Genomic DNA, 25,423 nt, shown 5'->3' with positions numbered 1-25,423 from the left:
GATAGGCTTGTCCAGATTGTGTTCCACAGGCTGAAAAATACTAAACCTTTACGGAAATACTGGGGCTACAGTTTTTAGGGTCCAAACTGAACTACATCTCAGAAACTTGGAAATTGTCAGGGTCTGAGTGAAGACCTCTCTCACTTTAAGCAAAATTAGTTTTTCAGCTTTCGCTTAATTTGGGATTTGGCATTCTTAAAGGTTACTATATATGTTAAATTCATACTGTTAATCTTATTTTTGGCCTTGGTATTTGGAGCAACCTTGAACAAAGACCCATGCAAAAACTACGTAACGCATTCTTTCATGTGCAAGCTTGTATTACAACTCTTTAGGGCCTTGCCTTTCTAAACTAGTCCATGAAATTAGGCCTCTGACAATCTTCTATATAAGGGAAAACGAATACACATAATGGTTTAAAGTTGTATAGAATCAGCCACAGCCTGTGTCTTGCTTGGACATGGCGGTCAGTTTCAGGTTGGAAAAGCGGCGCAGGAATATGCTTCACGTACCGGGGAAGGCCGTGAGTCCCCCGTCCGACTGCCGCGCCCAGCAGCGGACGGACCCCAGCCCTCCGCCTGGTAGCCGGCAGGTGCCGGGCACTGCTCGAATCCGTCTAGAGCTGACCCCGCCATCCTGCGCGCCTTTGTTCCTCGCACCTTTTTTAGCTCCTGGCATACATCGGGTTAAAAACAAAGTTAACCAACCAGGGTTCTTCCTCCACTTCCGGGTCCAGCATTAAACCTTTTCCAGCAAACAGGAAAATGGTGCTCAAATCCCACCCTCTGCAACTGTGCCGCACCACAGCGAGTATCATCCAATCAGAACTTGTCCCCAGAGGACCTTCATTTACAAAGACGCGGCTGGTGTGACCGGAGAGCTTTGTGCGTTGGGGTCTTCCGCCTCTGCGCTTACATGAAAGACCTTCGTCGGGGCGCTCACGATTGTGTAAAATACACGTATTTCTGTCCTGAAAACACTTAATTGCCAGCACTTCATCATTTAAGTCTTGCGACCCCGTTACTATGGCATAAGCGCCCCATAACCTTAGACAACAGCACTCCGCAAACGACTACCAACTAAACCTTCCGTAGTTTTATGCTTAGTAACCGTCACTGGACTTTACCCCAAATTAGACCTACTTCGCATTAACAGCCCTTTAGAGGATTTTGTGGGCGGCCCTGAAAAGGGCCTTTGTGTTTGAAGTATGGTGGGAGGGTTTCGTGCGCTCAGCCCCCGAAGCCGTAGAGGGTGCGGCCCTGGCGCTTGAGCGCGTAGACCACGTCCATGGCCGTGACCGTCTTGCGCTTGGCGTGCTCCGTGTAGGTGACGGCGTCGCGGATCACGTTCTCCAGGAACACCTTGAGCACCCCGCGGGTCTCCTCGTAGATGAGGCCGGAGATGCGCTTGACGCCGCCGCGCCGGGCCAGCCGCCGGATGGCGGGCTTGGTGATGCCCTGGATGTTGTCGCGCAGCACCTTGCGGTGGCGCTTGGCGCCTCCCTTGCCCAGGCCTTTCCCACCCTTGCCGCGACCAGACATGATTGTCGCTGAACTGACAACGCCGTCTTCACGCAGCCCTTTAAATAGCATTTTTGCGGACCTGATTGAGAACACTGTGCTCTGGCGTACTTTCCAAATTAGGTCAGTAAGGGGGGGGGTGGGGCAAGGAGCCCTCATTAACATGTCGGTGTTTTCATTGGCCGGTGGAACTTCGCTCTGCGCCGGCGCGCTGGAGGAGGAGGTATGGCTCTCCTGACTGGAAAGCTCCTTTCTCTTCTGTCCTGCGTTGTGTTTTTTCCGGGCGCGTTTGCAGGTAGAATGTGTTCTTTTCTATCAGGTAAAGCCGCTGAGCAGAGAACCACTCAACGTTTCATTTTATTTCCACTTAATAACTAATAAGTTATGGAATGATTCCTGGCAGGGGGGATGTAGAGGTCATATGGGAGAGACGGAGGGTTTATAGGTCAAGGGACTTTCCCTCCGGTTTCTTTAGTATTCCTATTAAACTGACACATTTAGAAGGGCTTCTTTATGCTGGACGAAGTGTAAGCCTGGCTATCCAGAAGCTCTGGCCCCGTGTCTGGGGGGTGGTGGGTGGGAAAGCGAACAATTACAAATTAAAACTTCTGTTCCTTTTCAAACATTTATTGAGTGACTCCTGTTTCTACAAAAGTCTGTGCCAGCGTTAGGGAACCTGGAGCTGAGCTTGGACAGCCAGTTGCCCCTGGACCCTCTTCCTGGCCTCCTGGGCCTGTCTGAGCCTCCTGCAATTCCTAGTAAGCTCCCCTTCCCTCCCCAACTCAAGCCTTGTCCGCCTTCTCCAGGTTTAGAGACCAGAACAGACGTTTTGTTGAGTTGGGGATTAATTGTAGGGCAGGGCTAACACTTGATTAAGGTCATTATAAAGCCTACAGGGCCCTCTTCTGGAGGGCTTTTAATGAGATTATTGGTGTTTTAAACAAGGCTAATCCCATTAAGGAGAAAAAAGAATAGAGCAGAATTGGATCTGAATGTGGTTTGGGAGAGGGTTTAAAAAAAAAAAAAAAACACACACATTTCTCCTTAGCCTCCTGCGGCAGCTTTTGAAAATTTCCATGATGAGACTTACTCTAGTCAAAACCGGGAAGTGGGGGGGTGTATACCCTCCATCCTAGTTAATGAATAAATATCTATTGCAGATACTTAGAATGAGACTATGGCCTGAGATAGATAAATAATCTATAGATATATATATAGATTATAGGTAATCTATATATATATATATCTATAAATATATATATATATATAATCTCATACTTTTTCAGATGAAAAAAGAGTTCCAAGAGAGGGTAGGAAAGCCCTGACTTGTAACACATCTGGAACTATTAAGCATTCTTCTGCCCCAGATTGAGGGTTTTTAGGTTCCTGACTTTTACTCTCTCCCTCCCACCACAAACACATATTTTACGAGGAGGACTTAGCTAGGAAGAAATGTCAAACACTACAGAGAAAAAGTGTAAGGTCTGAGGTTATAAGTAAAACTGAAACCTCAACATGCTTTTTAATTCATGGAAATAAATAAAAGTAGCATGTATATAATATGGTAATTTCATGCAAAAAATGGTGTGAGCCGCCGGGGATACACATCCCAGCAGGTGCCCTCTGCATTTTAGCCGGAGATCCAGGCCAGCTTCCCCCCAATTTTATTTTGCCCACTCTATCATTGATAAAACCTCACTTTTATTTTGATATCTTATTCTTTTTTTCTATTCCCTTCTCCTAATGTTCTCTTTTATCAATTTCTCTCAATGACATTGACTCAAAAATTGTGAATGTCAGAACAGAAATATTTAAACGGTATGCAGATATAGATGTATAGTAAAGATGATCCTTCCTTGGCTGGGCATCTGTCTTGTGCTCAGGTGGTGATGCCCGAGTCCTGGGATCGAGTCCTGCATAGGGCTTCCTGCTTATTGGGAAGCCTGCTTCTCCTCTGGCCTGCTGCTTTCTCTCTCCTGACAAACAGACAAATAAACTCTTAAAAAAAAAAAAAAAAAAGAATGGATCCTTCCACTCAGTGAAGAGTGCCTGCCTTTCTTGGTCTTAAGGTTTGGGAGAGGGGTGGCTCACTCTGGAACCTTTATGGCTGACTTTTCTTTTCACCTCTCTTACCCTCAGAGTGAAACTGTCTTCAGAGAACCTGGCTTCAGAGAACCCCGTTCATTCAACATGTGAGGTAGGTCTTTCAGCCTAGTTTCCTTACTTCCTCTCTGTCCTGTTCTAGAAAATGCTCTACGTTTTCTTTTCAGTACAAACAGTCTACTGAAAGGTTTTGTCCCATCTACTTCCTCAGCCTGCTGTCTTTGTGGGCACTTAATTAAACATTCTTAATTTATTTTGGCCTCCTAAAAAAAGTTCTTTGGACAGGGAATTTCTGACAATGTCCTTTGTATATATTTATTTGTTTCAAAATTTTTTTTAAAAAAGTCTCTAATTAAATTTGATTTTCAAATTCCTTTGGATACTTTTTTTTTTTTTTTAAAGATTTTATTTATTTATTTGACAGACAGAGACCACAAGTAAGCAGAGAGGCAGAGAGAGTGGGGGGTGGGTGGGAAGCAGGCTCCCTGCTGAGCAGAGAGCTCAATGCTGGGCTGGATGCCAGGACGCTGAGATCATGACCTGAGCCAAAGTCAGAGGTTTTAAACCACTGAGCCACCCAGGCACCCCCTTTGGATACTTTCTTAGTCACATACACAAAATATGAAAAGTATTTTGCTCTTGTTTTAATGGCAAAACTGTAATTCCAAACATATACAAAAGGAAACTCCACTAACTGTTACATCTGTATTTAAGACAGATGCCCTCTTTTGCACACATGGTCAAGACGTTTTGGCAAGATCAAAATTGGTTATTCACTGCTTTATGGAAATACCATGGTGGTAACTATTTAAGGAATTAAACTTCAGGGCATTTAATCAATCCTAGAGTAAGGTTAACTGAGACTTACCACTGGGCTTTATACAGATACTGGTCTGTATACTCACCCACACGCCGTCCCACCACGAGTACACAGAAAACTCCAGAACTGTTCGTTAGACTCTTTGGATCAAAAGCTAAAATTTTATATTTAAAAAATAACAATACTTTAAAAAAAAACCCAAAACACAAATAGCAACAACAGTTTCTACCCAAATCTACCCACTTTATTAAGTGATTCACAGGTGTTTCAGGGCTACTCATACTCAAATTTCTCTCTTTATGAGAAAGAGAATAAATAAAAATGAGAATTCTTTCACTAGAAATTTATTTATTAACAGAAAAAAAACCCTTAAAAAATACACCCAAAGAAAATGCTTCCAAATATTTATGAAAAAGTTACAGGGATATGGCAAATTCTGAAATGTTAAAACAGATTCTCTCCCCACTACAGCAAACATCAGAGGTGTGGCCACCAGGAGAAACCCTGAGAGTAGGAGCAGTGCACCCCATGACATTTTTTTCTTGACACAGAAAGAGGTACTGTATAGTGGTTATGAGCCTGACTCTGAGCCAGACAAGTGAGAATAAAAATTGAGCACAATAATTTTCTAACTGTGCAACCCTCAGCAAGTTAGGTAACATCTCTGTGCTTTGGTTTCCATAAAACCAAATAAGGGTAATGAAATAACCATGGTTCCTACTTCACTGAATTCTTCAGAAAAAATATCCTGAACAAGGCCTGACATCTAGGAAATGCATACTTATTATTAGCTGAAAAAAAATAGTTTTAGAAAATATTCATGCCACAGAAGACATGTGTGTTGGATGTCAAGTCAATCTAGGCTTTGTAACAAAATCATCATGTATAATCATTAATAATGAGTTGACATTCTACCAGTTAACATTGATTCCAAAGAGAAACAAACAAACAAAAAAATGATGACACAAAGTCTACAGATAGAAATCAAAATCTCAGATACCCGTCCACCAGTGTGAAGATCTTCAATGTTTAAAGTCATGCATTCTTAGTTCTAGTCATTATTAGATTAGAGTGAGATTAGAAAAAAATTATAGTTTAAAAATGGTAGCTTATAAGAGTTTCTAGCATTTTAGCATTATGTTTTCGAAGGGGGGTGTGTGTGTGAACTTAAAAAATGTTTCATAGTGAGTCAAGCCCACTAGCCCTGTAAGACCATATTGTTCAAGCAGAACAAGAATATCTGCTTTAACCCCCCAGCAGGTCTTTTTTTTTTTTTAAGATTTTATTATTTATTTACTTGACAGATTACAAGTTGGTAGAGAGGCAGGCAGAGAGGAGGAAGCAGGCTTGCAGAGAGCCCAGAGTGGGGCCGGATCCCAGGATCCCGGAGATCATGACCTGAGCAGAAGGCAGAGGCTTAACCCACTGGGCCATCCAGCCACACCCCCCCACCCCACCCCCACGCTCCCCCCACCCCGCCCACCCCCGCACAGGCCCCAGCAGGTCTTAACCAACTGCTGAACCTGAACTTCAAAGATTACCAAAGGTTTCTTCGGTTCAGCCAGCTCAGCAGTGCGCTGTGATGAAACCAGCTGGTGTCTCAAATTCCTCCAGTTCTCTGGGGCTTTTCTCCACAAAAGATGTCCAGTGGCCCTCTCCTCTTTCTGTCTCCTCATTCCTGCAGGAAACACTGCTCCTCACCCCCCATAGCTAGACAGTCGCATGACCAGTGTGACACTTTCGATGATAGCCACCAGGTGACACCCTTCTCCACCCGACCGCGATTTGTGTCTGGTTTTGCCAGAGGCCACATAGGATCCAGAATTTAAAATTAGGTCTTTGATTTTTCAAAGGTAGTTGATCTTAAGAATTGATGGACAAGGGAAGAAAAATTAAGGTAAGAAACACTGAAAGAAAATAGAGGTTATAACTTCCATTATAAAAAGAATGAGCGGCTCAGTCAGTTAAGCATCTGACTCTGGGTTTTCACTGAGATTGTGATCTCAGGGTGGTAAGATTGAAGCCTGAGCTGGGCTCTGCACTGGGCATGGAGCCTGCTTAAGATTCTCTCTCTTCTGCTTTTCTCCCCCTAAAGAAATCATGCAGTTTGCAACACACGAATTGTATGTTTATTAAAGTGTATATGTTGATCCTATGTGTTAATATAGCAAAACTGAGAGGAGATACACAGATCGTTTATCACTAGCTAATTGGAATAAGAGTTTCAATTGAACTAATTTTCAACTTTTTGACAATAAGCACAAATTAGATGTACTTTTATCCACTTAACTTCTGTAACCAGAAAAAAAAAGTTTAAAAAAAATAGTTGAGCTCTTTTTGCACAAATTCAATACCTACCAAACCGTTGAGCTATATTTGGACTTTCGAGGCACCTGCCGCAGAGACAGAATGCCTGTTGCACTGTTTGCGGCCGAATGTACATAGCAGCAGAAAGGAGACCCGCGCCATCTGGGCATCATGTCACTTTCTTTTGAACACCGTCAGATGAATTACTTTCCCAGAACGGAGTAATTCCTGAGCAGCTTGGTGAGATGAGTTTCTTTTCTTAATGTGCACAATTGGGGAAGAGAGACAGACTTCCTGGAACTCCAGGAATATGCCAGGGTACCCCCAGACCACACTGTGGCATCCGTTTTGCCCTCTTTAATATGAGAGATGTCACTCTGGTTCCTGGAGGGAAATGCCAGCAGGATTGTGACTCTGGAGGCGCAGGCGGAACGAAAACACCGTGCGGTCCAGCTTAGCCGCAGATGCACAGCACCGATCCCCGTCGTGACCCGGGGGCGCCAGAGACGCACGGGACAGAGCGGCCCCGGGCTGGCAGCAGAGGAAACCAGCCACACGTTGGACTTCTTTGCCCAGAGACTTTGAAAGGAAATGGTGAAGATTATTTTCTACTATTTCCCTTCGTTTTGGTCAAGCTCGGGCAAAATAAAGACACTGGGGCCACAGAAGAGCCGTGCCCCTCCCTTCTCCATTTCTTGGCACAGCTAAAACATTGCACAGGCGTGTGAGATGGGTCAGAGTCAGACTGACGGAGCTACAGACCTGTCTCTAGCCTTGGCAGGCTGTGAGCTACTGTTTACCTCATTTTGTTCACCTAAAGAAAGGACGAAGATAACAGTACTTACATCAGAGCATTATTGTGAGAATTATACGGTCAGTGGGTGCTCAGAACTGTCTGGTAGCAAGTAAAATGCCTTTTTAAAAAATATATATGTAAGTGTCAGCCCCCTTATCACTACCATTATCATTTTTAGGATCATTTTCATTGTCCTTTCAATAGCAGAGACCAGGGTAGGAAATGACTGCATTACGTCAAGCCTGGCACACCAGAGAGGCGCTATGAATGCATTAATGTAAATCATGAGTTTGTGTGAATCTGTGACAACTTGCTACCAAATAGAAAAAGATACCCCTTTCAAGACATTTTCCACCCCCTTTCTGGAAAACTATCATAAATAAACAGAGGCATCCACAATGGCTCTTCTGGGAAAGGTGCCTCCTTGGGTTGTGCAGTGCACGGCCTTTGCCGCTATACACTGACCCACTTCACCCTCTGATGGAAGAGACCAGAGGGCTCGGTGACAGGTGAATTACTGGACAACAGAGAGAGAAGGGACCAAAAGGAAACTCGGATGGGCCTAGGAAATGCCTGAATGTATGTGCAAAATTCTGGTAAGGGCATGAGAGTGTTATGTCCCAAGGAGAAAGTTCATTGTTTTTCTCAGATGTTGAAAGGAACCGTGTGCCCCCCAGATTTCAGGAGCGCTATTCCAGAGGTAGGAGATGAGATGACTTGGGCACGTGGAGTTGGAAGTGATGCAGAAGTGAAGGCAGGCTCTAGAGGCAGCTGGTGGTTCAAGGGAGCCTGTTCTGTCCCGCGGCCAGCGCTGGGGCTCTTTGGCACGCGGGAACTCAAAAACTGAAATGGGAGGAACTTTCCAAAAATGAAGAAGGCAGGACGCAAGCAGAGATTTCCTGGTGCAGTTCCCATTCATTCAGTCCAGTCCTGCTCTGGAACACCAAGAGGGCCACAGCGGTGCCCTCTCTTTGAGTCTCCACATCTCCTCCCCACAAGGCGTCGCAGGCTGTCCATCATTTACATTCGGCCAAGACATAGTCCCCCATGGCTTCTCCTGCAGAGATAAGAGACAGGAAAGTGCATCTCAGACCCAAGCACCGTGCGCCGCGTGTCCCTGGCCCTCACCCCCCTCATCCATTCACCTCAACTGGGACCACCCCCAGCCTGGAGGCCTCCCAGGGTTCACATCATCATCTCTCCCCTGGAGTTGCTTACCAGCTTTCTAACTGGGCCTCCTTGTGTTCCGTCTCACCTCCTGACGCTCATTCTCCAACTGCCAAGAGTCTGTCCCCACCCACTGTTCCTGCACTGACTTCCCTGGGCTCACTGGCTAGCATCCTTGAGGCCCCCAGAGCTCTGCACGGCTGGCTTCCGTCTGTCCCTCTAATTCATATCTGTCTAAGGACCTCAGGGGCTCTCCTTTCACTGTGTTAACTTGTGCTAGATTTCATTCCTTTCTGGATGTGGGTTCGAGAACAGCAATAGTGATGAACTCAACGTTCAAGCCCGCGCACTGTTTTAAATAGCAGCTTGCAACATAGTAGGTTCTACAGAGAAGTTTGTTGAACTTGGAGCTTTCGTTCCAAGGAAAACCATGAATTCCTGCTCCCGGGATCGTGCACATGTTCCCAAAGAGAAAAAGAGGACCAGGCTTCTCTTGGACGGATATCAAAGCCCCTCTGCCCTGCCTCAGCCCTGCTTCCTGATGAGTTAGTGTGTCTCCAGGTCAGAGGAACTGAGAGATGTCCTCCTTCCTCTTACTCACTTGAAGCCTGTCTTTTCCTTAAGATTCTGAACAGAATTCCAATAAAAAGGAGGATGATGCAAACAGCGATCCCACTGATGACTCCAATGACCAGGGTGCCAGACATCGGGGCCTCTAAAAAGGCAAAAGCAAGGGAAAGCTGGCACTCCGGCCCCAGCCCAGCTCAGCCCCTCCCCTCACTGCCAGGCTGAGCCTTCTGCTTCCCCCCACAACGGACTTGCCCCACCCCCCTCGCCTGTACCCCAGGCGGCAGTGAGGGGCTGATCCAGGCCAGGGTGCTCCACTTGGCAGGTGTATCTCTGTTCTTCCCCAGGGGCCACGGCCAACGCCGCCCAGCCCTGGTAGGTCCCATCCCCGTTGGGCAGCACATCCTTCGGCTCCACGTCCGTGGCATCCAGTGGCTGCCCGTCCTTCAGCCACTTCATGGTGATGTTCTGGGGGTAGAAGTTCAGGGCCTGACACCGCAGGGTGCTCACAGCGGAGGCCATGCGCTGAGTCACCTTCACCAGAGGGGGCACTGCACAGGAAGGAGGAAGGATCTGGAGAGGGGAGCTTTCTACCCTTGCCAGGAAGACTGGAACTTTCACTTCCCTTTCTCCACGGGTTGGAGGAGGAAGTTAACCATATCCTGACACAGCTGCAGGACAGTCACCGTTTTGTGTCCTAAATCATGTCACAGGAGTGTCAGCTGTGATGGGGAGCTGCATGGTGGACAGTCAAGGCCATTCTCCTGCCCATGTATAAACACACTTACCTGCAGCGCGCGACTTCTGTCCTTTGTCAATAGAGTAAGTGGAATCGGATAAAATTCCACAGTGTGCAGACGTGATCGAATGAGCCCTACTGGCAAATTCTCCCTGGCTCAACCCGGTAAGGGTTCTTGTAAGAAGGGGCCTCCAAGATGGGCAGCCATCAGGGACTCTCTGTTGTTGCTTGCTCTGTAAGAGTAACGTTTAACCTTCCAACGATTCTGCTACTCTGACTGGTTGCCTCCTTTGCTAATTTCTTGGCTGGGCATGCAGTAATTGACATCTCTGAAATTCCTAAAAGGTGTAAATATACACAGTGTTCTCGGGGAAATCAAGAGATCACAGATACTTCTTCTTCGGCCATGTGTAGGGAGAAAAGACCCCTAAAACCCTGACCCTCAGCGGTGCCCTACATCTCAGTTCTAAGGCGGAGCCCTCAGACCTCAGAGCTCTTGGCCCCGAGAGTCATGTGACCCTGGCCACCTGGGAAAGCCCAGCCCCAGACCTTGCCCTGTGTTCCCCTCTGCGGCATCCAGACAGTCCAGGGGCAGCCAGGCGCCCCCATCATACCTCGCCGGTCCAAGACCCCTCTCCCCAGCTCCAGCAAGCGTTGCAGCTGCTCCGGGCAGTCCCTCTCCAGGAAGGCCCTGTTCTGTTTGGCCCGAATCTTGTTCACTTCCCATTCCAGCTTGGTGGCCTGGGCCTTAGGCTCTGCTGCTCTCCAGTCCAGCGTCTCGGGGCAGAATTCCAGATGGTTCTGCCCGTCGTACCCATACTTCCAGAACCCCCTGGTGCTGTTGTCCTCTTGTACCTCACAGCCCAGGATCACTTGCAGGGTGTGGGACTCGGACAGCACCCCGAGCTTCGTTACTGAAATCAAAGGAGAAACTCCTTGTCTCGTCACCCCCAGGGAGCCTAGGACCTCAGACTCCTCCCCTCCTCCCGCGGGACCTCAGACTCCCTGCTTGCTTCCCCCAGATGCATCTTTGAGGTAGAGAAGCGCTCTGCCCCCCTGGGAAAGGCGAGCTCCCTCTCCATGTACCCTTGCTGTGGTTGTGATTGTCCATGATAGTCCAGAAGTCCACAATGAACATGTGATCCCAGCCTTTCAGGCTCTGACTCAGCTGCAGCCACAGCTGGCTAGTGGCCCCACCCTGGACCCACTGGGCGCGGGGCTCTGCACGGCGACTCTCGTGACTGTAGGACACGAACAGCTGGTCGTCCACGTAGCCCAAGGCCTCAAACAGGGGCAGCCCGAGATCCGGCACTGAGGCGCCCATGAAGAGGTAGCGCAGAGAGTGGGATCCTGGGGAGAAGGCAAGAGGACATCTCTGTGGGCTGCGAAAGGGGCTGGGAGGCAGCAGGGCCGCATCTCTGCTCCTTCTGGGCCCACCCACCACTCGTGAGCTGCAGGGCCTCTCCGCGCCCCCCCCCCCCCCAGCCTGGGTGCTCTCTCTTCCCCAGCCGGGGGGGTGGGGGGGGCTGCCACCACCCTCTTGGAGCTCCTAGCCTCTGCCCCATTCCCACATTTAGGGCAATCTCCCCTGCAGCCCACCAACTCTCTAAGATCCCAAAGGGTCTCTAGCTGGGGCAGCCAAGCTCTGGGTGCTCACGGGGAATTAGATCCACGTGCGGAGGAATTCACTGCTGGGTTGTTGTTTGTTTGTTTGTTTTTTCATAATTCCCATCTCTAAATTCTTTCCTGTGTTAAGTGTTTGCTGTGAAATGCTGGCAGATCTGCTGATGTGTCACTAGGATACTTTCAGAGCAAAAGGAAGAAGACCCAGAAGAGCAAGAGAGAGTTTCCCTTCCTTCCGCTGTGGAAAGAGGGACTCTGGGATGAATGCCTAATACCTAGAACAGTGCCTGGCATATACTCGGGGCTCGGTACATCCTTGTTAGATGAATCGATGATAACTCCTTGCTGTTTATCTCTGGCCCTGAACTCCAGATTCTTACACCCAACTGCCAACAGGACACCACCGGTTGGATAACTAATTGGAAAAATCCAACTTCAGTCTAACTCTTGATTTCCCCCAAGCTGCTCGCTCTTCTGCCTTCACCATCTCAGAAATGGCATCACCTATCACCCCAAAGCTCAGGCCAGTGACACATCTAAAATAATTTTAAATCACAGAGTCGCCTTTGACTTTTCTCTTTCTCTCACACAGTGCCAGATATTTCGGCAACTTCCTTCTAAAGACATCCAGAAAGCACCTGCTGCTCATGGCCTCCTCGGCTAGCCCCAGGCCTGGCTGCCATCTCCCCCTGCATCCCAGCAACAGCTCCCTTGCTGCTCCCAAGCTCTGTGACTTCCTTCACCCCTGCCTCCCACAGAGCGGCCAGACCTATGGTGGATCATGTCCCTCCTCGGCTAGAACCCACACGGCAGCGGTGAGGTCCGAGGACACCTTGCCTGTGGCCGGGGGCTGAGCCCCCGGCAAATCTCCACCTCTGGTCGCTGCTTCTTCTGCACCCCAGCCACTCCTAATTGGGACACTGTGACTCCCTCATTAATGTCTGGAGACACTTCTGGCTGTCAGAACTGGGGGGATGCTACTAACATCCAGTGAGTAAAGGACATCCTGTGATGCACAGAACAGTCCCCACAACAGAAAAGTGTCAGTTTCCCTAAGGTTGCAGTCTCTGCTTCAGCTCAACCTGCGGTGTACACTCAGCTCAACTGGGAAGCTTCTAGAAGGCTCACCCCTACTTCCTTCAGCCTGAGAGGAGCCTGCCCCAGCCTCCCATCCTCATCCATCTTCACAGTTTCCTGCTGCTACCTGGGGCTCTGTGTCCTATGGTTTGTTAGTTTATTGTCATCTTGCCTCTAAAATGCAAAATACCAGAGGGCAGGGGCTTGGCTCCTACCTCCCCGGGTCTAGAACAGGGCAATTCACGCTCCATTACTCCCTTTATAAGTGTGAACAATGAATATTTCTGTTCCACATCAAATTTAGTATTCAGCCTCTACTGCGGTGTGACATGTAAGAATCACAGCTAGGGAGATGCAGGTGCTGCTTCAAGAGCCCTGGGTGACTTGGAACAAAATTACCCACGAGCAGGTCATGCCTCATTCTTGATGTCTGTAAAACGTGGGCACACATCTGACCTGCCCTCCAAGTGTTGTTCTGAGACTGTGTAAACAGGTGTGTGGAGAGTCCCCTTCAGCTGAGATTAGGAACAGTGATAGCTCTTCATTTTGCATCAGAGAACCAGATGGCTTAAGTTCTTTCTAACCTGGGGAAGGAACTGAGCCTGAGGAATTTTACGCCAGTAAAATCACCCTCCGACTCGCTCCTACTTCCCAAATGCTTAGTGGAGTCAAATCTGATCATAGAGAGGAAGGTGATTTAAAACCTAGTTCGATGTCAGTTATCCTCACGTTGGCATCCTTTAGTAAAAGCCTGTCAGTCACACATACTACGATGAACTTTGCAAATCAATCCCCACCCCCCGCCCGCGGCTGAAAATGCGAACTGTTCCCTTCAGTTCAAGAGTCCAGAAATCGCAGATACGTTATTTTTTCCAGGCAAAGGAATAACCGCCAAGAGTCAGTAAGGTTCGGGTCAGATCTGTCTCGGGGGCCTCTCTCCACCCCGAGTTGGAACGGGGAGTGTAGAGGGGTGGGGGGGAAGCCCGGCCTCCGCGAGCTCACGGGCCCCCACGCGTCTGCGAGGCTGGACGCTGTGCGTGGGGGGTCGCTCAGCCCAGGCCTGCTGCCCTCTGCCAGCCCTGAGTGTCAACACGTCGTCTCTGCGGAGAACTTCCTGTTTGGGGACCACCGGGGAAAAACACGACATGGCCCAAAGCAGAGCAACAGCACCTAGCTCGGAAGGACCCGGGGATCCCAGCTCAGCCTGGATGAGAAACGCGCAGATTTGGAGTTAAAAGTAGTTAAAAACGTCGCAGTCGGCGGAGGGGACGGGAGGCTCCGAGCGCCACCCTGGGGAACTGCGACGGAGGTGGGGGCCGCACAGGTCCCGGACGAGGGACCCGCAAACCCGGCCGCACCCGGCGGTGGAGCCCCTCCCGGGAGAGTCGGGGACAGGCTGCGCTGGGGCCGAGCCGTGCCCCCGCACTCGGCGACCCCCGGCGCTCAGCAAAGCTGGTTTCGATCTCGTCCCCCCGCGGCCCGGACTCACGCGGCGGCGGCCCGGGCTCCGCCACGGTCCGCAGCAGCAGCAGCAGGAGCAGCGCGCGCCGCGCTCCGGAGCCCATCTCGGCGCGGCGACCGTGCGTCTCCCCGGCTCCGCGCGTCCCGGAGCTTCACCCGCCTCCGAGCGGCGGCGACGCGGGCATGGCCAGCAAGTCACCCTGGAGTCGCTGCCCGGGCTGCGGGGATACCAGACAAAACTTCCTGGCCGGTGCGATCCTTTTCCGGGGCCGCGGCTGAGAAGAAACGCGGCTCCTGAACTTGAACTCTGCTGCGGCCCAGGGCACCGGCTTGTGAAACACTGTGACCCAGCTGTCCCTCGGGGGTTTCCAGGCCTTCGGGGACGTTGCTGTTGGGGGAGAGTATGCTTACCAGTGTTTCGACCGAAACAGCCTTATTTCTGATATCCGATACTTAAATAGGAATTTTAAAATTCAGCGATACATTTTCAGCATTTTTATCTTAAGTTCATCTTGCCAATCCTGTTTATTCAACTTAAAAATACGGTTTTTGTGTAAAATTTCCATTTTATTCCCACATTAGAAACAATGAAATCGTAAGTCTAATAAGTTAGAACCTAGTGAAACATCTTTCCCAATTTAATAATTAGATTTCACAAACTTTACAACACATTGAGATCACCTAGAAAATCATTAAACTTATTGATGCCCTGTTTTTACTTCAGCTACTGTGCCTGCGGTGTTACCTGGGGATTGGAATTTTAACCCCTCCTCCACCCCCACCCCACACACCCAAAGTTTGGGAACTACTGCTTTAGATATTTCAAAACATATTACCAAATTTAATACATCTGATTTTCCTAAAAACCTTTAAATACCTAATAAATCCAGTGAGCAATACATTTTTAAGCATGCATGTCAATTTTGGCCACCTAAGAAAAAGAAATCAGACTTGGAAACTGGGGCCTAACTGCAGGGGGATATGAAATGCAACCAGAAAAATGATGAATACAGTGGATGAATCCATTGGGGTTGAATGATTGTAATATATTTTTTCTTGGTAACAGCTTGATTATTGAAATTTAATTCACATCCCGTACAAGTCCTCCACTTAAGGTGTAAAATTCAGTGAATTTTCACATTTTTACAAAGGCATGTGATTATTAACACAGTTCTAGAACGTTTTTCATTCTCCCCACAAAGAAACTTTGTGCCTTTTAGACAGCACTAGGCAATGCCTCCCACCCCACTGCAGGCTTCACTAATCTACTTTCTGTCTCAATAGATTGACCTCTTCTGAACATTTTAGACACATGGAATCCTAGACTATGTGATTCTTCATGACTGGCTTCTTTCATTTAGCGTAATATTTTCATGTTTCTTTTTCACGGATGAATAATATTCCATCACACCCCATTTTATTTCTCCCTTCATCAATTGATGGAAACTAGGTTATTTCAACTTTGTGTCTATTAAGAAGAATGCTGCTCTGAACACGTGTGTACCCATTTTTGTGTGGACTTACATTTTCTTTTCTTTTGGGTATGGACCTAGGGGTGGAATTGCTGGGTCCTATGATGACTCTATGTTTAATTAACCTTTTGAGGAACCGCCAGACCGTCTTCCAAAGTGGATACACCATTTCGTGCTCTCATCAGCAGTGAATGACAGTCCCGATTTCTCTATACCTTTGCCAACACTTCTTATGGTTCATCTTCATAATGCTAGTCGTCCCAGTCGGTGAGAAGGAATGCCTCATTGCGCTTTGGATTTGCCTTTCCCTGATGACTGGTGATACTGAACATCTTTTTTTTTACCTGAATATTGGCCATCTAGGAACCTTCTTTGGAGAAACGTCTGTTCAGATCCTTTGTCATTTTAAAATCTGGGTTATTTGCTTTTTCTCATTGAGTCATAAATGTCCTTTATGTATTCTAGATGTAAGGCCAGTACCAGATATACAATTTGGAAATTCCAATTCAGTGTGTGATCTTTTTACTGTCTTGATGGTGTGCCTCGTGGCACAGACACTGTTAACGTTGGTGAAGTGCAACTTACGTATTTTTTCTTTGGTTACTTGTACTTTGGGTGTCATAACTGAGAGATCATTGCTAAATCCAAGGTCACAAAGATTTATACCTACGGATTCTTCTAAGTATTTGTAGTTTTAGTTTTTACATTTATGTCTTTGATTCATTTTGAGTTAATTCTTTGGATGTGGTATGAGGTTGAGGTCCAACTTCATTCTTTTTCATGTGTGTAAAAGTAACATCTCAGATCTTCCTTCGTGTGTAGGGGGAAAAAACCAGTTCTTCTACATCATATTTTCTATCCTGTGTGTTTCCTCTTCTACTCACACAAAACGCTTGACTTCTGACTCGTCTAGTTAGCTCTCACTGCACGGAGGGACACTGGAGACAATAAATGCTGTCTGGTCTGGGGTGCCAGCCGCCGGCCATGCAGAGATTGACAACAGGCCCCACTGTGCTGCTTCTTAGCTTGCCTACCTGATTAGAATAGCTTTTTCCAAAGAACTCCAATGGTGCCATGGCTGGAATGCTTGCTAACATGGGCATCTGAGCAGTGGTGTTCATGGAGTCTGATGAAAGCTCTGTTTGAGGTTCCTGATTTCTTTTCACCCCTCCCCAGAATGTAAGATTTCGTCCTTTGTCCCAACCATCTGCTTCCAGGGATATGCCAGACCCACCCAGGTCTACCAACAGCCTAGCTCCTTCCTCATGTGCTAATGGTGGCCCTCTCCAGGCCTCAGTGTTCAGTATGGCAGGGGTAGGTGGCTGCTTCTCCCCAAGGGACATTCACCCAGCGCTGACTGGTTCCATTCTTGCTGCACTGGTACCCTTTGTGGTCTGAGTGCAGGCCTCCCCGACCCCTTAGGGAGAACAGGTATCAGCGTGGTGGCAGAGGAAGAGACATAGGCTGGGCACTGCACCAATGCTTCCTGCCGAGTGGTCTTATGGTGGGTCTTATATATTGAAGGCAGTCCTGTGGAACGGGAGTAGGAGGTAGATGGTCCCTAGGCCTTCCCTTCTGAAGTATTAGCTTGCTCCACGAGACCAGTAACCACCTGTAAGCTGGCCTCAGCCCCTCCAGTCTCCGGAAACCCTTGTGGATGGTCAGATGTTAGGGGTTGAAATATGTCCTCCACTAAAATGGTTGAAGTCCCAACTCCCAGTACTTGTACGCAACTTCATTTGAACATCAAGTTTTTGCAAATGATCAAACTAAGAAAAGGCCATTAGGATGGGACCTAATCTGACAGAACTGATTTTGACCCAGAGAAGTTCACGGAGGAGGGATGTGAAGACAGGAGGGTAACTGAGAGCAGCCTACACGCGAGGAGAGGGACCTGGAACAGGTTTTTCTCTTGCCTTGCTCAGAAGGAGTCAGCCCTGCCAACCCATTTTCAGAATTAACCCCCAGAACAGTGATTTCAAAGTGTCCAAGTCCTGATTAACCCAGGAGAGAAAGGAAAGGGAAATGCAACTTGCAGAATGCCAGGCCTGTACGAAGGGTCACGCTGAGCTGTCTATACAGGAGAAACTTATTCTCAACATCTTCTTAAGAATATATTGTTCTGGGGCGCCTGGGTGGCTCAATTGGTTAAGCGTCCAACTCTTGATTTTGGCTCAGGTCTTGCTCTCAAGGTCATGAGATCGAGCCCCGGGTCTGGCTCCATCCGCAGCGCGGAGTCTGCTTGAGCCTCGCCCTTCTGCCTGCCCCTCTCCTTGCTCCCTCTCTCAAATAATTTAGGTATTAATTTAGGTATTCAGACCGTTTACATTTAACCATTACATGTAACAGGTAAGTGAGTAAAATCTTTAATAGATATATAACCTCTATTTGCAAAGAGGGACTTAGGGCCTTGCCCAAGTTCACTGAGGTGAACAACTCTGGGAACTCACAGAAATGAATAACTTCTTGCCTTAAATGACTTCAGTAGAATCAGAGAGGTACCAGGCCAGGTTCAACAGAAACTGCATTTCATTTCCTCTGGTTCCTGACCATTTCTTCGTCTTCCTCTGAAATGGGCAGTCTAAACCGACGATCAATTCCTAGGAATGCCAGGATGTGTTAGGAAAGCTTGTTTTCCTATCTTCGTGTATACATTCACGCAGGGAAATGTGTCTTGGGCCCATTTAGGCGCCCTCCATCTGCTTGCTCCCCTGACTTCTCTCCCTCCTTTCTGCCCCTTCGTGCTCCGTCCACAGGAATGGTCACATTCTAGGCCAAGAATGTTTGTTCCTCTCTCTCCTCTTTCCTTTGAACTCCTGCTACACAGTGACCTTGTTCTACATCGTTCAGCACTGTTGCCTAGTGGTTAGGGTTAACCCATAACTATGTGTGGATTGAGTAAATAAATGAGCCAGTGAATGAATGTCCAACAGCAGACCGTGAAGCCAACTGAAACCCACTTGGGAACTTGGGAAGACTTCTCTGGTTTTCTCTATTCCCGGTGCCCCTGGAGCTTGTGAATACCAGAAGACATTGCATGGACTTATACATATATGTTAATATACTACCTCTCTCACTAGATTTGTCACTGACCGAGACCCTCTCTGTGCTTCTTTTTTTTTTCTTAAGATTTTATTTATTTATTTGATAGACAGGGATTACAAGTAATCAGAGAGGCAGGGAGGGAAAGAGGAGGAAGCAGGCTCCCCGCTGAGCAGAGAGCCTGATGCAGGGCTCCATCATCGGACCCTGAAATCATGACCTGAGCTGAAGGCAGAGGCTTAACCCACTGAGCCACCCAGGCGCCCCTGCTTCTTGATAATCCTGACGCTTTGCAGAGTAACCGGCACAGAGCTACACAGTTGCTTCCACCGTAACCCAGTACCTATATTCCTGAAATCCTCATAGTCTTAAAAAAAATACACTCACATTCAACAGGGGTCATGGAAAAAAAGGACGGGGCAGACAAGTGAAAACTCTTGAACAGGTATACAAAAGGAAGGAGTAGCTGCTTCCCCCCACACGCTCAGAGTGGATCTTTCATTAACTTTGCACCAATGTTCTATTAATTGATGGAAGATCCTTAGATAGACACTTTGATGCATTTCTTTTTTTGAAAGATTTTATTTATTTATTTGAAAGAGAGAGAGAGAGCATGTGAGCACATGTGAGAAAAAGGAAGAGGGGTGCGCCTGGATGACTCAGTGGGTTAAAGCATCTGCCTTCAGCTCGGGTTATGATCTCACGGTCCTGAGATCAAGCCCTGCGTTGGGCTCCTTGCTCAGCAGGAGAGCCTGCTTCTCCCTCCCTTTCCGCCCCTTCCCCCCTGCTCATGTTCTCTCAAATAAATAAATAAATAAATAAATAAACTGGGGAAAAATAAAAAAGAAAGAGAAAGATTGAGAGCAGGAACAGGGGGACTAGAGAGAAACAGAGTCCCCACTGAGTGGGAAGCCTGCTGGGGGACTCGATCCCAGGACCCTAGGATAATAACCAGAGCCAACGGCAGATACTTAACTGACTGAGCCACCCAGGCTCCCCCTCTTGTATACATTTCTAAGTATATAAAACACTGAGACACTTCTTAAGCATTCTGTAAGTTCATATGCTTTTGCTTTTTATTTTCATATGCCCTAGAGAGACTATATCTTTGGGTCTGTTAACGAACGTGTTTACTTTTGCCACTTGGAGTAGCTCTACACACATGACCTAACATTCATATCATCAGCTCCCAGGACAAGAGAAAGAGTGCAGGGCTGACAGAGTGTTTCAAGAAATATTGTCTGAAAATTTCAAGCTTTGGTGAAAAGACACAAATTGCATAAACCCCAAGTAAAATATAATCAAAGAAACTCCTGCCAATCACTTTGTAATTAAAATTCTAGAAACTAAAGACAGATTAAAAAATCTTGAAAGCATCGAGAAAGAGGGGCACCTGGGTGTCTCAGTGGGTAAAGCCTCTGCCTTCGGCTCAGGTCATGATCCCAGGGTGCTGGGATCAAGTCCCCCATCTGGCTCTCTGCTCAGCAGGGAGTCTGCTTCCCTCCTCTCTCTCTCTGCCTGCCTCTCTGCCTACTTGTGATCTCTGTCTGTCAATAAATAAATACAATTTAAAAAAAAACTTTTAATAAAAAGCATCGAGAAAGAAACAAGCTATGTAGGGACAACAACTCGGGGGACAGTGCATTGTTCCTCTGAAGAAACGGGCCAGAAGGAAAGGGCACATGCTTCTGGGGCAGTGAAAGAAAATAATTGTTAACTGCAAATTCTATATCCTTTAGGTAAAACTACCTTCCGGAATGAAGGGGAGATAAAGACATTCTCAAATGCAGGAAAGCAGAAAGAATTTTTTTACTAACAGACCTATCTTTAAAGAATGAGTAGAGAAGTTTCTTAAAACAGAAAAGAAGTAATAAGAGAAGGCATCTTAGAGTACCAAGAAGAAAGAACTACAATGGCAAGACCAGAAATATGGGCAAACATATAGGCAAACATTAGATTGCCTTTCTCATGAGTTTTCTAAATCATATGTGGCAACTGATACAAAAATTGTAACAGTTTGATATTCAAGACAATATTTTTAAATAGAGAGGATAAAAATGATGTGTCCACGATTAACTTGTGGTCATAAAACCTGATCCTAATAGACTATGAAAAGTCATATACATTGTAAGACCTGAGAGTAACCACTGACAAAATTGTACAAAGCAATGAACTAAAAAAATATTATAAATAAATCCATTTTCCAAAAGGGATGGATTTGAAGAACCTGTTCAAATAACTTACAGAAAGAAAAGAAAAGAAAAACAGGAAAAACAGAGAAAACAAAGAATAACATAACAGACCTAAACCCTCACATGTCAAAAATCATCTTAAATGTAGATGGTCTAAATGCCTAAATTAAAAACAGAAATTGGCAGAGATAGGGTCTTCATGGAGGTCCTCGGGTTAAAATGAGGTCATTAGAGTGAGCCCTAAACCATTATGACTGGTGTCCTTATAAAACAGGAAATGTGGACCATACCCATGCATAGAGGGAAGAAGACAGTAATCTACAAGTCTAGGAATGCCTGAAGCTCCCAGAAAGGAGACCTGCCGCAGATTTTCTTTCTCAGCCCTCGGAATGAACCAACCCTCTCTACACATTTGTTTTAGATATCTAGCCTCCAGAATGTGGGACAATACAAGAGCTCCCAGTCTGTGGTACTTGGTGATAGCAACAAACTATTATAAGCTAAACCATTTAGAGTACCTGGCTCATGCTTTACACATTCCGTAGACACTCAACAAAAGATTGGTTGAGGTAAGAAAACCTGATCACAAGACAAAGACACAAGCTTGGGTATTTGTGTTCTAGGAGACAAAATGGGAAGGAGCTGGGAGAATCTGAGTATGCAGATTCTCTTTCCAAACCCTATTTTCAGTTTGCTGCTGCACCCTCATAGTCTATGACTGAGACATCTGAGTCCAGAGTCCCCCTGAGTGAGTATCACCCAAGGAGAACCCTCGGTCTCCTGCCGGGCCGGTCTGTTAGCGTGGGACAGTAATCTGGTCATCAGGGTGCCTCTTCCACAGGTCTCTAACCAATCTATCCATTTCCAGTCCCGCTCACAACCCTGACCTCAGAGACACCTGGTGTCTCAGAGACTTAGATCTTTTTGGCTTCTGCGGTGGGGAATTTATGTTTCTTATTGGTTTTGTCCCCTTGCCGGTGCTGAGTGCAGCTTTCTCTGGTCTGGCAAGACGTTCACCCATCTGCTCTCCAGCTTCCAAAATTCCATTGACCTCTCTCATTGGGTTGCTTTGTCTCCCATTCCCTTCATCTTTGAGTGTTTATGCCTTCTTTGTAAAATCTTTTACCGTAAAAGAGTGAGGCTTGGAGAAGGAGCAGAGACTGACGTGTGTCCAGCAGCGTGGTTAACTGCAAGCTGGTTCCTTTCAGTAAAAAAATAATGCAGTGTTGGGGCGCCTGAGGGGCTCAGTCGGTTAAGCGTCTGCCTTCAGCTCAGGTCACGATCATGTGGTCCTGGGATCGAGTCCCGCCTCAGGCTCCCTGCTCAGCGGTGAGTCGGCTTCTCCCTCTCCCTTGGCCCTCCCCTCTGCTCTTGCTTTCTCCCTCTCTCAAAGAAATAAATAAAATCTTTAAAACAAATAATGCAGTGTAATAATGGTAGGATGAACTCTATTTGCTAGGAACCGTGTATGAACCTCCTGTATATATGATCTCATTGCATTTTCAAACTCCCTTTGTCAAGGAGTTTATAGTCAGATTGAAAAGATATACCAAAGAGCAGGGCCCTGGAGTTCGCTGCATCTGTAACCAGGAGGGGAAGAGGTGAAGGTGTAAAGGTCCACAGCTCGAATGACAATTCCATCTCTTAGTGCAAACGTTATCTAACTTCCGTCCAAAGACCTGGTTGCTTACTCCCGGCCTTTTACTCGACTGTTTACTGCTATTTCTCTTGTGCTACTGTATGGCCTCAGTTGAGCCCGTCTGAACGTCAGTCTGTTCACCTGTTAAATGTGGATAATAATTTCTAATCGCCAATCGATTCTTTACATGAACGACCCCCTACAGTTATTAACAGATATGGACACCAGTGGAAGGTAATAATTACCCAGCAGATTAGGGATGAACTGTATGCAATACATTTTGGTTTAGAGTGCCACTGCAGCTAACCACAGACCACGGTGTAAAGGTCTAGTTCAGCTAAGAAGAGTTGGCGGTCAGCGCAGTGACTAGTGCTGTTAATTGTTATCTTTCAGCTCCCTTGGCAGCCCTAGAAACTTTGAGGGAGGAAGTGTCCTTCATATTTAATATCTTCCTATGGAAACTGTCCATACCTTTTTTTCATGACTGATGAGAAAAGCAGCCGAATCTAGACTTGTTCACTTTGGTATAATCCGAGTTTTTGTAAACTTCTCTATCGTGTATCATTTCTGATGAGCACTGGAGTGTGCTTTAAAGGCACGTGAATTATAATCAGTCTTCACGGCAAAGTTATATTGCAAGGCCCCTTCAACTCTCTAGGTCTCAATTTTCTCATTTGTAGAGTTGATAGCAATAGCTATTTCATAAAATGGTATTTAGAATTAAATTTTGTAATTAAAGAATTAAATTTTGTAAAAAGCAAATTGATAAATGAAGCCCTCAGTATAGTGTCTGGTATATAATCAGGCTAAGCCATGATGATGAGGAGGATTTATTCTAAAATATATATTATGTAATATACTATTATATATTCTAATATAATATTATATAATAAATACTACATATTATATATTCTAAAATAATATTTTGTATAAATACATAATATTTTATATATTATATATAAACTTATATATAATATATATTTATATGTATAAATATATAATATTTTTATATAATACCATAACAATAATATTGTCAATGACATTGCTGACCTGAGGACGTCACTTCCTATCAGATGACAGGTCAATACCCTCCTACAGATTGCCTATTGTGTGGTTTTCTCGCTGTAAAACAATAATAGTTTTTTTTTTTTTTAAGGATAAAGCATGTGCAGTCTCTCCAGGTCTCTGGGCTTGTTATGCTTAATTTGCTGCTCCCGTTGAAGACACAGGTGTGGTGGCTTCTCCGAGATTATTTCCAGGCCTGTCCCTCCCTGCGCCTCCGTTCTGCACTCTTGCCCATTTCTCTTCCCTCGTGTTTTCTTCTTTATTCTAAACTGTAGGCAGTGCGAGCCTAGTCATCTGGGTTTCTCCTCCTTAGTCACTGTGTGGGGGAGTGAGTGGATCGAGCCGCGCGGGCTTCTTGTCCAGACGAGTACTTTAATGACGAGTACTGACCCCAAAGGTCCTTGCAGCGGGCCTCCCTACTTTCTCAAGTGTTCTGGGCCCAAACTCCAGTCTCACTGCTTCTCAATGCTCTCATCGTCACTTGTAAGTAATAATCATTTCTGTCCGTCAGTAGACTGTATGAAGGAGATTTGAAATCTGGGTAGTACAATGTCAACCCAAGGTTAATGATCAGTAACTGTCCAGGCACCCCGAGAGGCCGCCGTCCCGCCGCGGGTCGTGTTAGTGTGGAGCGCCATCCGGTGTCCAGTCGTGCAAACAGCATCCTGCTTCCAAAACTCGTCTGGGCAGGAAAGGGTTGAGGCCCAAGCCAACCTGTGTATTACACTGTTATCCTTCAACCACTCGACTAGCCCTGGACACTTCAAAGGTTAAGTACATAACCTTTATAGTCAATTCTTTATCTAAAACTCTTTAAAGTTGCTCGTTAGCAATCGGGTGTTTTGAAATCCATGAATTAACGTTCTGCATCTCAGGGGCCTCTTTTGTGGGACTTGATAAACCTACACTTTCCCTTTCAATACACGGTGCTTAATACATTTATTATCACTCTTGTTAGGACTATCGTCATGGCCGTAGCTGATACACTCACCCAGGAATCTCAGAAGTCTTTCCCTACTCAGCAGTAGAAGAGCCCGTTCCAGTGCTTATCTCTGTCCAAGGCTTTCCTCCTCTGTGTGGTCATGGCACTTTGAGAAGGAAAAGAAGGAATTTAGTATTGAAAAAGTTGCCCTTACAAGATTCGAGGCTTACCCTCCTCCCCCTGCGAAAACCGACTGTTCCCCTCCTTCAGGCCCCTCTGACGTCTCTGAACAAACCGGAGTGGCCTTTTCCCTGGTTTCCCCTCCTGCAGACCTTTCCATCATCGGGAGGAGAGCCTGTCCTCACTTTCTTATTCCCCGAACCCAGCACAGTGCGGGTCTTCTCTAAGGGACTGCTGAGTTCTTCGTGAAAGGAAGGAATTATCCGGCGTGATTTCTCTGCACCACTTAGACAAGCGTCCAGTTGCTCTCTTTGTTCCTCTCGCGTTCCTTCCTGCCTGTGGACTTCCTGCAGCCTTAGGGCTTCCCAGGGACCTCCGGATCACCATCTGCCAATGGGGATAGTCATTTCTGTTCACCAGATGGGAAAAGAAAAAGAAAACTGTTAAGTGAATAATGAGACGTTAATAATTATTCAGAGAAAGGCCTGGAGAAATCGGAGTTTACCCGCCTCTAGATAAGCGTTGGTTGGTTCGGAGCGCCACCTAGTGTCAACCAGGACCAACAGCACGATGTATTGTAAACTTGCTTCTGCCGGGAAGGTGAGAGGTCCAAAGGGGATGTACTTGGCCGGTGTGAAAAGGCCTTTTACCTAAAACTCACTAAACATGCTAGTAAGTAATAGTTGGGGTGTATTTTAATTTATGCGCTTTATAGATTAAAAATCAAGCCT

General features: G+C 46.6%; 2 protein-coding genes and 1 long non-coding RNA gene across 4 annotated transcripts; 1 reads left to right on the top strand and 2 right to left on the bottom strand.

Annotated features, from left to right (window-relative positions):
• Positions 1-448: 448 nt before the first annotated feature.
• LOC131833043 (histone H4) lies at positions 449-1,555 on the bottom strand. Its single transcript, XM_059176293.1, has one exon. The coding sequence runs from the start codon at positions 1,539-1,541 to the stop codon at positions 1,230-1,232; it is 312 nt and encodes a 103-aa protein (XP_059032276.1). The 5' UTR covers positions 1,542-1,555; the 3' UTR covers positions 449-1,229.
• Positions 1,556-1,742: 187 nt separating this feature from the next.
• LOC131833072 (uncharacterized) lies at positions 1,743-13,517 on the top strand. The gene is made up of 3 exons (XR_009354299.1): positions 1,743-1,839; positions 3,660-3,717; positions 12,235-13,517. It is a non-coding gene; the product is annotated as an uncharacterized LOC131833072 (long non-coding RNA).
• On the bottom strand, positions 7,674-25,091 carry HFE (homeostatic iron regulator). 2 transcript variants are annotated; one of them, XM_059176211.1, is made up of 8 exons: positions 24,845-25,091; positions 24,582-24,678; positions 14,209-14,568; positions 11,106-11,369; positions 10,634-10,933; positions 9,556-9,831; positions 9,315-9,428; positions 7,674-8,603 (listed from the first exon to the last, which is right to left on the bottom strand). In XM_059176211.1, the coding sequence occupies exons 3-8, from the start codon at positions 14,282-14,284 to the stop codon at positions 8,563-8,565; spliced, it is 1,071 nt and encodes a 356-aa protein (XP_059032194.1). In that variant the 5' UTR covers positions 14,285-14,568; positions 24,582-24,678; positions 24,845-25,091; the 3' UTR covers positions 7,674-8,562. The 2 variants fall into 2 exon arrangements, with proteins under 2 accessions (XP_059032194.1, XP_059032195.1); XM_059176212.1 differs by lacking the exons at positions 24,582-24,678; positions 24,845-25,091 and having other exon boundaries at positions 9,556-9,748; positions 14,209-16,612.
• Positions 25,092-25,423: the final 332 nt, after the last annotated feature.

This window comes from Mustela lutreola, chromosome 6, assembly GCF_030435805.1.
Source record: "Mustela lutreola isolate mMusLut2 chromosome 6, mMusLut2.pri, whole genome shotgun sequence".
Lineage (NCBI taxonomy): Eukaryota > Metazoa > Chordata > Mammalia > Carnivora > Mustelidae > Mustela > Mustela lutreola.
Note: the sequence above shows the minus strand (reverse complement) of the source record. Positions and strands in the feature narration are given on the sequence as shown.

What these genes read in the sequence shown, in the direction of transcription:
- LOC131833043 (XM_059176293.1), bottom strand. Translation starts at nt 1,541, where the DNA reads ATGTCTGGTCGCGGCAAGGGTGGGAAAGGCCTGGGCAAGGGAGGCGCC.
- HFE (XM_059176211.1), bottom strand. Translation starts at nt 14,284, where the DNA reads ATGGGCTCCGGAGCGCGGCGCGCGCTGCTCCTGCTGCTGCTGCTGCGG. An exon ending in GGAGCCCGGGCCGCCGCCGC is followed by an intron (nt 11,370 to 14,208) that starts GTGAGTCCGGGC and finishes CCTTCTCCCCAG; the next exon opens with GATCCCACTCTCTGCGCTAC. An exon ending in CAATCACAACCACAGCAAGG is followed by an intron (nt 10,934 to 11,105) that starts GTACATGGAGAG and finishes CTTTGATTTCAG; the next exon opens with TAACGAAGCTCGGGGTGCTG.